General features: G+C 44.7%; 1 protein-coding gene across 1 annotated transcript in view; it reads left to right on the forward strand.

The window, feature by feature from the left end:
* Nucleotides 1–5,663: 5,663 nt before the first annotated feature.
* The window catches only part of LOC128641143 (pre-B-cell leukemia transcription factor 1), a 78,829-nt gene continuing 70,295 nt past the window's right edge, over nt 5,664–14,197 (forward strand). Inside the window, exon 1 of the mRNA XM_053693710.1 lies at nt 5,664–7,541. Coding sequence (XP_053549685.1) covers nt 7,351–7,541 — 191 coding nt within the window. The 5' untranslated portion in view covers nt 5,664–7,350. The remainder of the gene's footprint in view (nt 7,542–14,197) is intronic.

The raw sequence follows: 14,197 nt of genomic DNA on the forward strand, positions 1-14,197 counted from the left end.
GTCTCTGTCTCTTGTTGTCACATGTAGGTCTGTCTCCTACTGTCACATTTAGGTCTCTGTCTCTTGTTGTCACATGTAGGTCTGTCTCCTACTGTCACATGTAGGTCTCTGTCTCTTGTTGTCACATGTAGGTCTGTCTCCTACTGTCACATTTAGGTCTCTGTCTCTTGTTGTCACATGTACGTCTGTCTCCTACTGTTACATGTAGGTCTCTGTCTCTTGTTGTCACATGTAGGTCTGTCTCCTACTGTCACATTTAGGTCTCTGTCTCTTGTTGTCACATGTAGGTCTCTGTCTCTTGCTGTCACATGTAGGTTTGTCTCCTACTGTCACATTTAGGTCTCTGTCTCTTGTTGTCACATGTAGGTCTGTCTCCTACTGTCACATTTAGGTCTCTGTCTCTTGTTGTCACATGTAGGTCTGTCTCCTACTGTCACATTTAGGTCTCTGTCTCTTGTTGTCACATGTAGGTCTGTCTCCTACTGTTACATTTAGGTCTCTGTCTCTTGTTGTCACATGTAGGTCTCTGTCTCTTGCTGTCACATGTAGGTTTGTCTCCTACTGTCACATTTAGGTCTCTGTCTCTTGTTGTCACATGTAGGTCTGTCTCCTACTGTCACATTTAGGTCTCTGTCTCTTGTTGTCACATGTAGGTCTGTCTCCTACCTGTCACATTTAGGTCTCTGTCTCTTGTTGTCACATGTAGGTCTGTCTCCTACTGTCACATTTAGGTCTCTGTCTCTTGTTGTCACATGTAGGTCTGTCTCCTACTGTCACATTTAGGTCTCTGTCTCTTGTTGTCACATGTAGGTCTGTCTCCTACCGTCACATTTAGGTCTCTCTCTCTTGTTGTCACATGTAGGTCTGTCTCCTACTGTTACATTTAGGTCTCTGTCTCTTGCTGTCACATGTAGGTCTGTCTCCTACTGTTACATTTAGGTCTCTGTCTCTTGTTGTCACATGTAGGTCTGTCTCCTACTGTTACATTTAGGTCTCTGTCTCTTGTTGTCACATGTAGGTCTGTCTCCTACTGTTACATTTAGGTCTCTGTCTCTTGTTGTCACATGTAGGTCTGTCTCCTTCTGTTACATTTAGGTCTCTGTCTCTTGTTGTCACATGTAGGTCTGTCTCCTACTGTCACATTTAGGTCTCTGTCTCTTGTTGTCACATGTAGGTCTGTCTCCTACTGTTACATTTAGGTCTCTGTCTCTTGCTTGTCACATGTAGGTCTCTGTCTCTTGTTGTCACATGTAGGTCTGTCTCCTACTGTTACATTTAGGTCTCTGTCTCTTGTTGTCACATGTAGGTCTGTCTCCTACTGTTACATTTAGGTCTCTGTCTCTTGTTGTCACATGTAGGTCCTGTCTCCTACTGTCACATGTAGGTCTCTGTCTCTTGTTGTCACATGTAGGTCTGTCTCCTACTGTTACATTTAGGTCTCTGTCTCTTGTTGTCACATGTAGGTCTGTCTCCTACTGTCACATTTAGGTCTCTGTCTCTTGTTGTCACATGTAGGTCTGTCTCCTACTGTCACATGTAGGTCTCTGTCTCTTGTTGTCACATGTAGGTCTGTCTCCTACTGTCACATTTAGGTCTCTGTCTCTTGTTGTCACATGTACGGTCTGTCTCCTACTGTTACATGTAGGTCTCTGTCTCTTGTTGTCACATGTAGGTCTGTCTCCTACTGTCACATTTAGGTCTCTGTCTCTTGTTGTCACATGTAGGTCTCTGTCTCTTGCTGTCACATGTAGGTTTGTCTCCTACTGTCACATTTAGGTCTCTGTCTCTTGTTGTCACATGTAGGTCTGTCTCCTACTGTCACATTTAGGTCTCTGTCTCTTGTTGTCACATGTAGGTCTGTCTCCTACTGTCACATTTAGGTCTCTGTCTCTTGTTGTCACATGTAGGTCTGTCTCCTACTGTCACATTTAGGTCTCTGTCTCTTGTTGTCACATGTAGGTCTGTCTCCTACTGTTACATTTAGGTCTCTGTCTCTTGTTGTCACATGTAGGTCTCTGTCTCCTACTGTCACATGTAGGTCTCTGTCTCTTGTTGTCACATGTAGGTCTGTCTCCTACTGTTACATTTAGGTCTCTGTCTCTTGTTGTCACATGTAGGTCTGTCACCTACTGTCACATTTAGGTCTCTGTCTCTTGTTGTCACATGTAGGTCTGTCTCCTACTGTCACATTTAGGTCTCTGTCTCTTGTTGTCACATGTAGGTCTGTCTCCTACTGTTACATTTAGGTCTCTGTCTCTTGTTGTCACATGTAGGTCTGTCTCCTACTGTCAAATTTAGGTCTCTGTCTCTTGTTGTCACATGTAGGTCTGTCTCCTACTGTCACATGTAGGTCTCTGTCTCTTGTTGTCACATGTAGGTCTGTCTCCTACTGTCACATTTAGGTCTCTGTCTCTTGTTGTCACATGTAGGTCTGTCTCCTACTGTTACATTTAGGTCTCTGTCTCTTGTTGTCACATGTAGGTCTGTCTCCTGTCAAATTTAGGTGTCTGTCTCTTGTTGTCACATGTAGGTCTGTCTCCTACCGTCACATGTAGGTCTCTGTCTCTTGTTGTCACATGTAGGTCTCTGTCTCCTACTGTCACATGTAGGTCTCTGTCACTTGTTGTCACATGTAGGTCTGTCTCCTACCGTCACATGTAGGTCTCTGTCTCTTGTTGTCACATGTAGGTCTGTCTCCTACTGTTACATTTAGGTCTCTGTCTCTTGTTGTCACATGTAGGTCTGTCTCCTACTGTCACATTTAGGTCTGTCTCCTACTGTCAAATTTAGGTCTCTGTCTCTTGCTCTCACATGTAGGTCTGTCTCCTACTGTCAAATTTAGGTCTCTGTCTCTTGCTGTCACATTTAGGTCTGTCTCCTACTGTCAAATTTAGGTCTCTGTCTCTTGCTGTCACATTTAGGTCTGTCTCCTACTGTCACATTTAGGTCTCTGTCTCTTGCTGTCACATGTAGGTCTGTCTCCTACTGTCACATGTAGGTCTCTGTCTCTTGTTGTCACATGTGGGTCTGTCTCCTACTGTCAAATTTAGGTCTCTGTCTCTTGCTGTCACATTTAGGTCTGTCTCACTCTCCTACTGTCACATTTAGGTCTCTGTCTCTTGCTGTCACATGTAGGTCTGTCTCCTACTGTCACATGTAGGTCTCTGTCTCTTGTTGTCACATGTAGGTCTGTCTCCTACTGTTACATTTAGGTCTCTGTCTCTTGTTGTCACATGTAGGTCTGTCTCCTACTGTCACATTTAGGTCTCTGTCTCTTGTTGTCACATGTAGGTCTCTGTCTCTTGCTGTCACATGTAGGTCTGTCTCCTACTGTTACATTTAGGTCTCTGTCTCTTGCTGTCACATGTAGGTCTGTCTCCTACTGTTACATTTAGGTCTCTGTCTCTTGTTGTCACATGTAGGTCTGTCTCCTACTGTTACATGTAGGTCTCTGTCTCTTGTTGTCACATGTAGGACTGTCTCCTACTGTCACATTTAGGTCTCTGTCTCTTGTTGTCACATGTAGGTCTGTCTCCTACTGTCACATTTAGGTCTCTGTCTCTTGTTGTCACATGTAGGTCTGTCTCCTACTGTTACATTTAGGTCTCTGTCTCTTGTTGTCACATGTAGGTCTGTCTCCTACTGTCACATTTAGGTCTCTGTCTCTTGCTGTCACATGTAGGTCTGTCTCCTACTGTCACATTTAGGTCTCTGTCTCTTGTTGTCACATGTAGGTCTGTCTCCTACTGTTACATTTAGGTCTCTGTGTCTTGCTGTCACATGTAGGTCTCTGTCTCTTGTTGTCACATGTAGGTCTGTCTCCTACTGTCACATTTAGGTCTCTGTCTCTTGTTGTCACATGTAGGTCTGTCTCCTACTGTTACATTTAGGTCTCTGTCTCTTGCTGTCACATGTAGGTCTGTCTCCTACTGTTACATTTAGGTCTCTGTCTCTTGTTGTCACATGTAGGTCTGTCTCCTACTGTCACATTTAGGTCTCTGTCTCTTGTTGTCACATGTAGGTCTGTCTCCTACCGTCACATTTAGGTCTCTGTCTCTTGTTGTCACATGTACGTCTGTCTCCTACTGTTACATGTAGGTCTCTGTCTCTTGTTGTCACATGTAGGTCTGTCTCCTACTGTCACATTTAGGTCTCTGTCTCTTGTTGTCACATGTACGTCTGTCTCCTACTGTTATATGTAGGTCTCTGTCTCTTGTTGTCACATGTAGGTCTGTCTCCTACTGTCACATTTAGGTCTCTGTCTCTTGTTGTCACATGTAGGTCTGTCTCCTACTGTCACATTTAGGTCTCTGTCTCTTGTTGTCACATGTAGGTCTGTCTCCTACTGTCACATTTAGGTCTCTGTCTCTTGTTGTCACATGTAGGTCTGTCTCCTACTGTCACATTTAGGTCTCTGTCTCTTGTTGTCACATGTAGGTCTGTCTCCTACTGTCACATTTAGGTCTCTGTCTCTTGTTGTCACATGTAGGTCTGTCTCCTACTGTCACATTTAGGTCTCTGTCTCTTGTTGTCACATGTAGGTCTGTCTCCTACTGTTACATTTAGGTCTCTGTCTCTTGCTGTCACATGTAGGTCTGTCTCCTACTGTCACATTTAGGTCTCTGTCTCTTGCTGTCACATGTACGTCTGTCTCCTACTGTTACATGTAGGTCTCTGTCTCTTGTTGTCACATGTAGGTCTGTCTCCTACTGTCACATTTAGGTCTCTGTCTCTTGTTGTCACATGTACGTCTGTCTCCTACTGTTACATGTAGGTCTCTGTCTCTTGTTGTCACATGTAGGTCTGTCTCCTACTGTCACATTTAGGTCTCTGTCTCTTGTTGTCACATGTAGGTCTGTCTCCTACTGTCACATTTAGGTCTCTGTCTCTTGTTGTCACATGTAGGTCTGTCTCCTACTGTCACATTTAGGTATCTGTCTCTTGTTGTCACATGTAGGTCTGTCTCCTACTGTCACATTTAGGTCTCTGTCTCTTGTTGTCACATGTAGGTCTGTCTCCTACTGTCACATTTAGGTCTCTGTCTCTTGTTGTCACATGTAGGTCTGTCTCCTACTGTCACATGTAGGTCTCTGTCTCTTGTTGTCACATGTAGGTCTCTGTCTCTTGTTGTCACATGTAGGATCTGTCTCTTGCTGTCACATGTAGGTCTCTGTCTCTTGTTGTCACATGTAGGTCTCTGTCTCTTGTTGTCACATGTAGGTCTGTCTCCTACTGTCACATTTAGGTCTCTGTCTCTTGTTGTCACATGTAGGTCTCTGTCTCTTGTTGTCACATGTAGGATCTGTCTCTTGCTGTCACATGTAGGTCTCTGTCTCTTGTTGTCACATGTAGGTCTGTCTCCTACTGTCACATTTAGGTCTCTGTCTCTTGTTGTCACATGTAGGTCTGTCTCCTACTGTCACATTTAGGTCTGTCTCCTACCGTCACATGTAGGTCTGTCTCCTACTGTCACATGTAGGTCTGTCTCCTACCGTCACATGTAGGTTTCTGTCTCTTGCTGTCACAATTAGGTCTCTCTCACCTCTGAACTTGTGTGATTGACATGTTGTGCTGGGAGTGACAGGCACATTGACCAATCAAATTAAGGAATGGAGGTCGTAGTTTCACGTTTCTCCAATAGGCGGGAGTAGGCGGGGCTCGGTGGCCGTCTGTCAGCTCTGTTCGCTTAGCGCCTCAGTCTGAAGCAGCACCGGAGCTGACGGGAACCGTGCACAGAAACTGACGGAAACACGGCACCGTGCATAGAGCTCACCGGATCCCGGCGGTCACTGACCGAGCACAGAGCCGTTACTTCACGGGAGACAAATAATTTCTGGTGGGACCGACAGATAACTGAGGAGAGAACCGGAGTACAAAGGGGGGAGAGCGAGTCCCTCAGGCAGCTGCTGACTCGGGAACCTGAGGCGGGAAGCGGAGAAAGCACCGGAGTGGTCTCCTACCCAGAGAGAGCTCACCGAGTTGTCTCCTATCCAGAGAGAGCTCACAACAGTGGTCTCCTACCCAGAGAGAGCTCACAACAGTGGTCTCCTACCCAGAGAGAGCTCACAACAGTGGTCTCCTACCCAGAGAGAGCTCACAACAGTGGTCTCCTACCCAGAGAGAGCTCACAACAGTGGTCTCCTACCCAGAGAGAGCTCACAACAGTGGTCTCCTACCCAGAGAGAGCTCACAACAGTGGTCTCCTACCCAGAGAGAGCTCACAACAGTGGTCTCCTACCCAGAGAGAGCTCACAACAGTGGTCTCCTACCCAGAGAGAGCTCACAACAGTGGTCTCCTACCCAGAGAGAGCTCACAACAGTGGTCTCCTACCCAGAGAGAGCTCACAACAGTGGTCTCCTACCCAGAGAGAGCTCACAACAGTGGTCTCCTACCCAGAGAGAGCTCACAACAGTGCTCTCCTACCCAGAGAGAGCTCACAACAGTGGTCTCCTACCCAGAGAGAGCTCACAACAGTGGTCTCCTACCCAGAGAGAGCTCACAACAGTGGTCTCCTACCCAGAGAGAGCTCACAACAGTGGTCTCCTACCCAGAGAGAGCTCACCGAAGTGGTCTCCTACCCAGAGAGAGCTCACCGAAGTGGTCTCCTACCCAGAGAGAGCTCACCGAAGTGGTCTCCTACCCAGAGAGAGCTCACCGGATTGGTCTATATCACAGAGAGAGCTCACCGGATTGGTCTATATCACAGAGAGAGCTCACCGGATTGGTCTATATCACAGAGAGAGCTCACCGGATTGGTCTATATCACAGAGAGAGCTCACCGGATTGGTCTATATCACAGAGAGAGCTCACCGGATTTGTCTATATCACAGAGAGCTCACCGGATTGGTCTATATCACAGAGAGAGCTCACCGGAATGGTGTAATTCACAGAAAGAGAGAGCTCACCGGAATGGTGTAATTCACAGAAAGAGAGAGCTCACCGGAATGGTCTAATATACGGAGAGAGTGCTCAGCAAGTAGCCTGAGGAAGACAGAGGGCTCACCAAGTAGTCATAGAGAGAGAGAGAGTGCACCAAGTGGCGTGAGGCAGAGAGAGAGCTTGGTGAGCTCACAGTTCTACGATCTGAAGGGAGAGAGCTTATCAAGTGTATAGCCTTAGGAGATAGAGCAAACCTGGAGTATTTTCTGAGAGGACAATTTGCACGTGAGCATCTGGCACAGATGAGAGTACACTGAATGACAAACACACAAGCCACCTTTCATCAAATGCGTACAAGTCTGCACTAAACGCAAAACATCTCAGTGGCACTGAGGAGCATTGCATATATTCTTGAAGCACTGAAAATTTGGCATTGGTGGTTTTGAGTGGTCAACAAGTGTGACCTGGACATGGATGACCAGCCCAGGTTGATGCACAGTCACCCCGGGGTGGGGATAACTGGGCACCCCAATATGACTCAGCACATGCAGGATGGCTCTGGGGCTGCAGAAAATGAAAGTGGCCGGAAGCAGGATATTGGCGACATCTTACAGCAGATCATGACCATCACAGACCAGAGTCTGGACGAAGCACAAGCTAGGTGAGCGCAACTAGCAGCTCTATCAACCTGTTGCTTTGTATACTGCCATGTGTTGTTTCTGCAGATATAACAACCTTCTGCTGTGTATAGTGCCCAGCTGTAGCTACCTACTGTTTTGTATAGTTCCCGATTGTATGTGGCCTACAAATATAGCAACACATCACTGTCTAGTGCCAGGTGAGCATGACCGGTAGTTTTTGTGGCCTGTTGCCCTGTATAGTGCCACGTAAGCACAACCAGCGGTGCTAGTGACCTGCTACCCTATATAGTGCCAAGTGAGCATGACTGGCAGCGCTAGTTACTTACTGCCCTGAATAATGCCAAGTCAGCATGACCAGCAGCGCTAGTGACCTACCACCCTGTATTGTTCCAAGTGAGCACGACTGGAAGCGCTAGTGACCTGTTGCCCTGTATAGTATCAAGAGAGCACGACTGGCAGCGCTAGTGACCTGTTGCCCTGTATAGTATCAAGAGAGCACGACTGGCAGCGCTAGTGACCTGTTGCCCTGTATAGTATCAAGAGAGCACGACTGGCAGCGCTAGTGACCTGTTGCCCTGTATAGTATCAAGAGAGCACGACTGGCAGTTCTAGCGACCTGTTGCCCTGTATAGTATCAAGAGAGCACGACTGGCAGCTCTAGTGACCTCTTGCCCTGTATAGTTCCAAGTAAGCATGACCAGCAGCACTAGCGATCTGCCTCTATAGTGCCAAGTGAGCTTGATCAGCAGTGCTAATGATCTGTTGCTCTGTATAGTGCCAAGTTAGCATGACCAGCAGCGCTATTGAGATGCTGTCCTGTATCGTACCAAGTGAGCATGACCAGCAGCGCTATTAAGATGCCATCCTGTATAGTACGAAGTGAGCATGACCAGCAGCGCTATTGAGATGCCTTCTTGTATAGTGCCGAGAGAGCATGACCAACAGCGCTAGTGAGATGCCGCCCTGTATAGTGCCGAGAGAGCATGACCAACAGCGCTAGTGAGATGCCGCCCTGTATAGAGCCAAGAGAGCATGACCAACGGTGCTAGTGGGATGCCGCCATGTATATTGCCAAGTGAGTACTGAAGGCAGTGCTAGTGACCTGCCACTCTGTATAGTACCAAGTGAGCACGACAGGCAGTGCTAGTGACTTGTTGCCCTGTATAGTACCAACAGAGCCCGACAGGCAACACTAGTAACCTGTTGCCCTGCATAGTACCAAGTGAGCATGACGGGCAGCGCTAGTGATCTGTTGCCCTGCATAGTACCAAGTGAGCACGATGGGCAGCGCTAGTGACCTGTTGCCCTGCATAGTACCAAGTGCGCACGATGGGCAGCGCTAGTGACCTGTTGCCCTGCATAGTACCAAGTGCGCACAATGGGCAGCGCTAGTGACCTGTTGCCTTGTATAGTACCAAGTGCGCACGACGGGGGGCGCTAATGACCTGTTGCCCTGTATAGTACCAAGTGCGCACGGCGGGCAGCGCTAGTGACCTGTTGCCCTGTATAGTACCAAGTGCGCACGGCGGGCAGCGCTAGTGACCTGTTGCCCTGTATAGTACCAAGTGCGCACGGCGGGCAGCGCTAGTGACCTGTTGCCCTGTATAGTACCAAGTGCGCACGGCGGGCAGCGCTAGTGACCTGTTGCCCTGTATAGTACAAAGAGAGCACAACTGACAGCGCTAGTGACCTGTTGCCCTGTATAGTTCCAAGTAAGCATGACCAGCAGCACTAGCGATCTGCCTCTCTATAGTGCCAAGTGAGCTTGACCAGCAGTGCTAATGATCTGTTGCTCTGTATAGTGCCAAGTTAGCATGACCAGCAGTGCTAGTGAGATGCCGCCCTGTATAGCACCAAGTGAGCATAACCAGCAGTGCTAGTGAGATTGCCGCCCTGTATAGTGCCAAGTGAGCATGACTAGCAGCGCTAGTGACCTGTTGCCCTGTATAGTACCAAGTGAGCACGACGGGCAGCGCTAGTGACCTGTTGCCCTGTATAGTACCAAGTGAGCACGACGGGCAGCGCTAGTGACCTGTTGCCCTGTATAGTACCAAGCGAGCACGACGGGCAGCGTTAGTGACCTGTTGCCCTGTATAGTTCCAAGCGAGCACGACGGGCGATGCTATTGACCTGCTGCAATGTATAGTGCAAAAAGGATTGGGATCTATCAACCTGCTGCTGTATTTTGTGCAAAGTTTGACAAACACAGTGATAATGTGACATCCAGATGTTTAACCAGGGAACAGAAATGTTTTTGAGAAAGTTAGGTATCAGAAGTAAGACCTTAGAGGCTGAGACCTGTATACAGTGCATAGGTTACAGATAATGTATATAGTAGTCAGACATTGGTGTATTGTGTTTGGTAAGGGCTTGACAAAGCTGTAGCGCTATGTTGGTATGGTGATTCAGATTGGGCCTGGCAACATATTGCTTTAAATCACTTGCGGCAGACCCATCCTATAACAAAGCATATGTGTGTGTGACCACAGTGCAAATTTAGCCTTCACATGTGTTTTTTTTTTTTTTTTTTTTTGGGGGGGGGCAGCGCTTGTGATACTTCTCTAGTGCAATTGAGTGCCTAAATCGCACTGTGCTATATAATTATTGCTGCATCTGGCTTTAATAGCTGCGGCTCACCTGTAAGAGGAAAGCATATTTCCCAGATATTTATATTGCATGTTTGTGCCATAGCTATAGTGAGTGCGCTTATAGGATGTGATGTCAAAAAATCCTGGTATAACGGAGGTTGTTTGCAGTATGGAAAGCAACATGGTTTGTAGTCAGCTGAATTGTATCAAACAGCATATTAATCAGACGGTTACACAAGCTGGAAAGCGCATATGTCTCTTCTCAGGGGCTTTCCATATGTGTTCAGTGAGGTCCTAGTTGTGCTGTTGTGGAGAGGACTTTAGTAGTTATATGCAAACAATAGTGCGACAATGAGAGGCTGAGGCACATTACAGAATTGTTTTGGTCACAAAAGGAATACGGGCAGCTAAAATTGTACTGTTAAATGTTACAGTAACTATAGGGTAGGTGAAATCAGTTTATAATGAACATTGCTGAAACACTAGGCAGCTGCTACAAGAAAGGAAAAAACATGCACGACTATAAAGCTCAAAATGTATAAATATATAAGCTTCATATTGAAATTTTTCTCCACTCTGTTTCTTTTCAATTTAGAGTGGCTCTAACGCATCCTGAGGGTTAATGTTTGTGTGTATATAATATATCCTATGCATACCCAAAAATAATTTGTGAAGCTCTGTGCTAAGTTTTTGAGTATGTGCACATGCCTGACCTTGCTGTTGCATTTGCAGTAAACAGTATTTCAGTGTATCTAGTTCCTCTATGCTCCAGTATCAAACAAGTAACTTCCACAGGCCAGTAGAGAGAACCCTAAAAAATAATATACAAATTAAACTTTTATATACCCCAGCACAAACTCCTCAAGAGGCAGATTGATGTTAGTGTTACACCTTTTGTGTCAGTATGTTCCACCTCAGGTCATTTTAAATCTAGTCTGACCCCTAAACCAGGGGTCCAAAACTGGTCCCTAGGGACTGCAGACGGTATGCGATTTTCATAACCTCTCTGAGCATGACCCACCTTCCTTGGAGAGAAATAATTCTGAATTTGTGGTCTGCTGGACCTTCAAAGAGAAGTGCTTTTTATTTTATAAAAGCTGGAATAATTTCCATAGCTACTTTCCTGTTTATCTCAAAAACAAATATGGGACAGTAAACATCTTGAGATTTGTATATAAAATGCTTATGCATAATGGAACAACTTTGCATTATATTTTTATTATTTTGCCCCTTTTCATGTAATTTAGCTCTGAAAATTGAACAATGTCCAGTTCTAAAAACTTGAAATGTACCTGCTGACATCTCAAGATTAACTCTGCTACATATCTGTTCTTAATGGGGTTTATCATATAACTGCAAAAGAAGCCTAAACTAATGCCCATTTTGAAATTGTGTGTCTGCACAATCCCTAGGGCAAGGCTATCATTAGCAGACCCAAATAGGTGTGTCAAGAAATGTTACACATGTGGACAGGTTGGTCTTTGGGGCAGTTTACTAGGTGTATTTTCTAGTTTTCATGCTGACCTGGTATATATCCATTGTATGTATATGTGTGTGTGTATGAATGTATATATTTGTGTGTGTGTGTATGAATGTATATATTTGTGTGTGTTTGTATATATTTGTGTGTGTATGAATGTGTATATATTTTTGTGTGTTTGTGTGAATGTATATGTGTCTGTGTGTGTGTGTATGAATGTATATATTTAAGCTCTCAGCTAAGATTTAAAAGCAAAAATGGAAAGGTTAGTTACCGCATCTGGCCAAACAAGTTAACTGCTTGTGACTCTGGGGACAGCGCAGCTTCCTGTGAGTGCCAGTGGCACCCAGGGCTGGGCATGTTGCAGGGTCATGGGATGTGTACCCGGTCCGGTATGAGAGTGCAGTTCCCTTCCGTGTTTTGTATATGTCTAGGGTGATTACATATGCCTGTGCACCCTTCCCTTGTTCCCAGTTTGTTTGGATTTGAAAGCTTGCATTGTGTGGCTGTTTTAGGGTCCCAGGTATTGGAAAGGACCTTGACGAGGTACCTGGGCTTGTCCCATTTGGCCAGATGCGGTAACTAACCTTTCCATTTTTGCTTTTAAATCTTAGCTGAGAGCTTGTGAGTGCTGGGTTTTCTCTGTGTGTTGTATTAATTTGTTTTGTAATTTTCCCTATGGTTCTTGCACCCAGACCTGGCTGGGGTTTACTGCCTGTGACTCTGGGGACAGCACAGCTTCCTGTGAGTGCCAGTGGCACCCAGGGCTGAGCATGTTGCAGGGTCATGGGATGTGTACCCGGTCCGGTATGAGAGTACAGTTCCCTTCCGTGTTTTGTATATGTTTAGGGTGATTACATATGCCTGTGCACCCTTCCCTTGTTGTAGCAATAAAGGTGATGAGTACAGCGCCAAAGAGGCTAAGGGATGTAATATAAACACTATGACAACAGTGGTTGGTGAATGGCTGCTAAGAAGGCAGTGCTAGCCAAATAGTGCTAGAATAATAGTTTATTACAGAGATGAGTGTAAAATAAATAAAATATAAAATCACAGGGATAGTGATTACAAATCCCTACATTAAAAACTTAGTGATGCAATAAAAACTAACAGTGGAAATCCATGGATCCATGAAATACAATGAGAAGCAGTAATAGTAACAATGTAGTAAAACCTAGGCTAAGAACCTGATATAGTCAGCAATGTAGTAAAATGGTGGGGTGATTAAACGTAATAAACTTCACCATATGTAAACAATGACAATACAATAAATAATGCAAAATACAAAATTAATCAATGTGATGTGCAAGTGACACTGCAGTGCAAGAAAAAGAATGAAAAAATGAAAACTAGTGAAAAAATGTTATGAAAATTAAGTGTAGTGGCACAATGATATGAAGTCAATCAAAAAAATGAGGTGATGAAAAATTCTATGAAGATGTTGAAAAAAATAAAAGTACACAATGACGTTCAACAAATGTTATAGATGATCAAAAAAATTGTGATTTATAATCCAGATGAATAAACAAAAAATTTAAAATAAAGTCACAAAAAAGAACCTCAAATCCTGGTGATGAAGATCCCTAGGTGAATCCCTGACAACGGTCAGCTGCTGATCCAATATCCTAAAAACGTCCCTGTAAATAAATTACAAGCATAGCGTAATATGTCCTTAAAACAGTGAGATCCTTGAAATGATGCTTACCAATGGGTCTACGCGTTTCGGCCCTCAATAGGCCTTTATCAAGACTAGTGTGTTGGTAAGCTCAATGTCTTTAACCTCTTAAGGACATATGACGGAATTTTTCCGTCATAAAACAATTGAGCAAACTGAAAGCTGTGTCCTTAAAGGGTTAAATAGCAAGCAGTATCACTGTAGTGACCGGATGTGGCTCTGATTTCAACTTCCGGTTTCTCAGTCTGTCTGAAACATGTCTAAAATGTGTATATTCTTATATATTGTTACTCTATGCATTATTTACTGCTGTATGTATGAGAATCATAACTTAAAATGATAAATTTAAATCATTAGATTCATAATAACTCAGCACCCTGAGTCGTGATGTCACCTCCGGGTCACGAAGCTGTGAACTACAGCCAATCAAACTAATAGTACTTTGCTCAAATCGTGATAATAAGTCACTTATATAATCTGTTTGTATATCTATATATGTCAACATTTGATCGATATAGAATTTTATTTTGGCGATTTTCTACGCATTTCATTGGTCGTGACGTCACGACACATTACCGGCATTCCTATTGGTAGTTGTAGGAGGGTGTGTGGCCGATATCCGTCCTTATTGGGTATTCATAGTTAAGGTGTTTGTGAGGAATAAATTATGCGGAAAATGACAATATCGGTGTTTACTATGCTATTGATGACTTAAGAAGGGAATACTATTGTTAGTGGAATCACTGTAAGGCAATTGGTAGGGGATATTTACTTTTAAAGATAACAATATAAATTGCGCTTGTCACACAATCTCCAATATATATATATATATATATATGTTAATATGTGACTTGTATCTTGTTGTACATGTTCAGTTAATAAAATTAGGAGGTCTGTTAGCCCTCACTTGTACAGGAGTTAAATCTTGAGGGA

Source organism: Bombina bombina, chromosome 10 (genome assembly GCF_027579735.1).
Source record: "Bombina bombina isolate aBomBom1 chromosome 10, aBomBom1.pri, whole genome shotgun sequence".
In the NCBI taxonomy this organism is placed as follows: domain Eukaryota; kingdom Metazoa; phylum Chordata; class Amphibia; order Anura; family Bombinatoridae; genus Bombina; species Bombina bombina.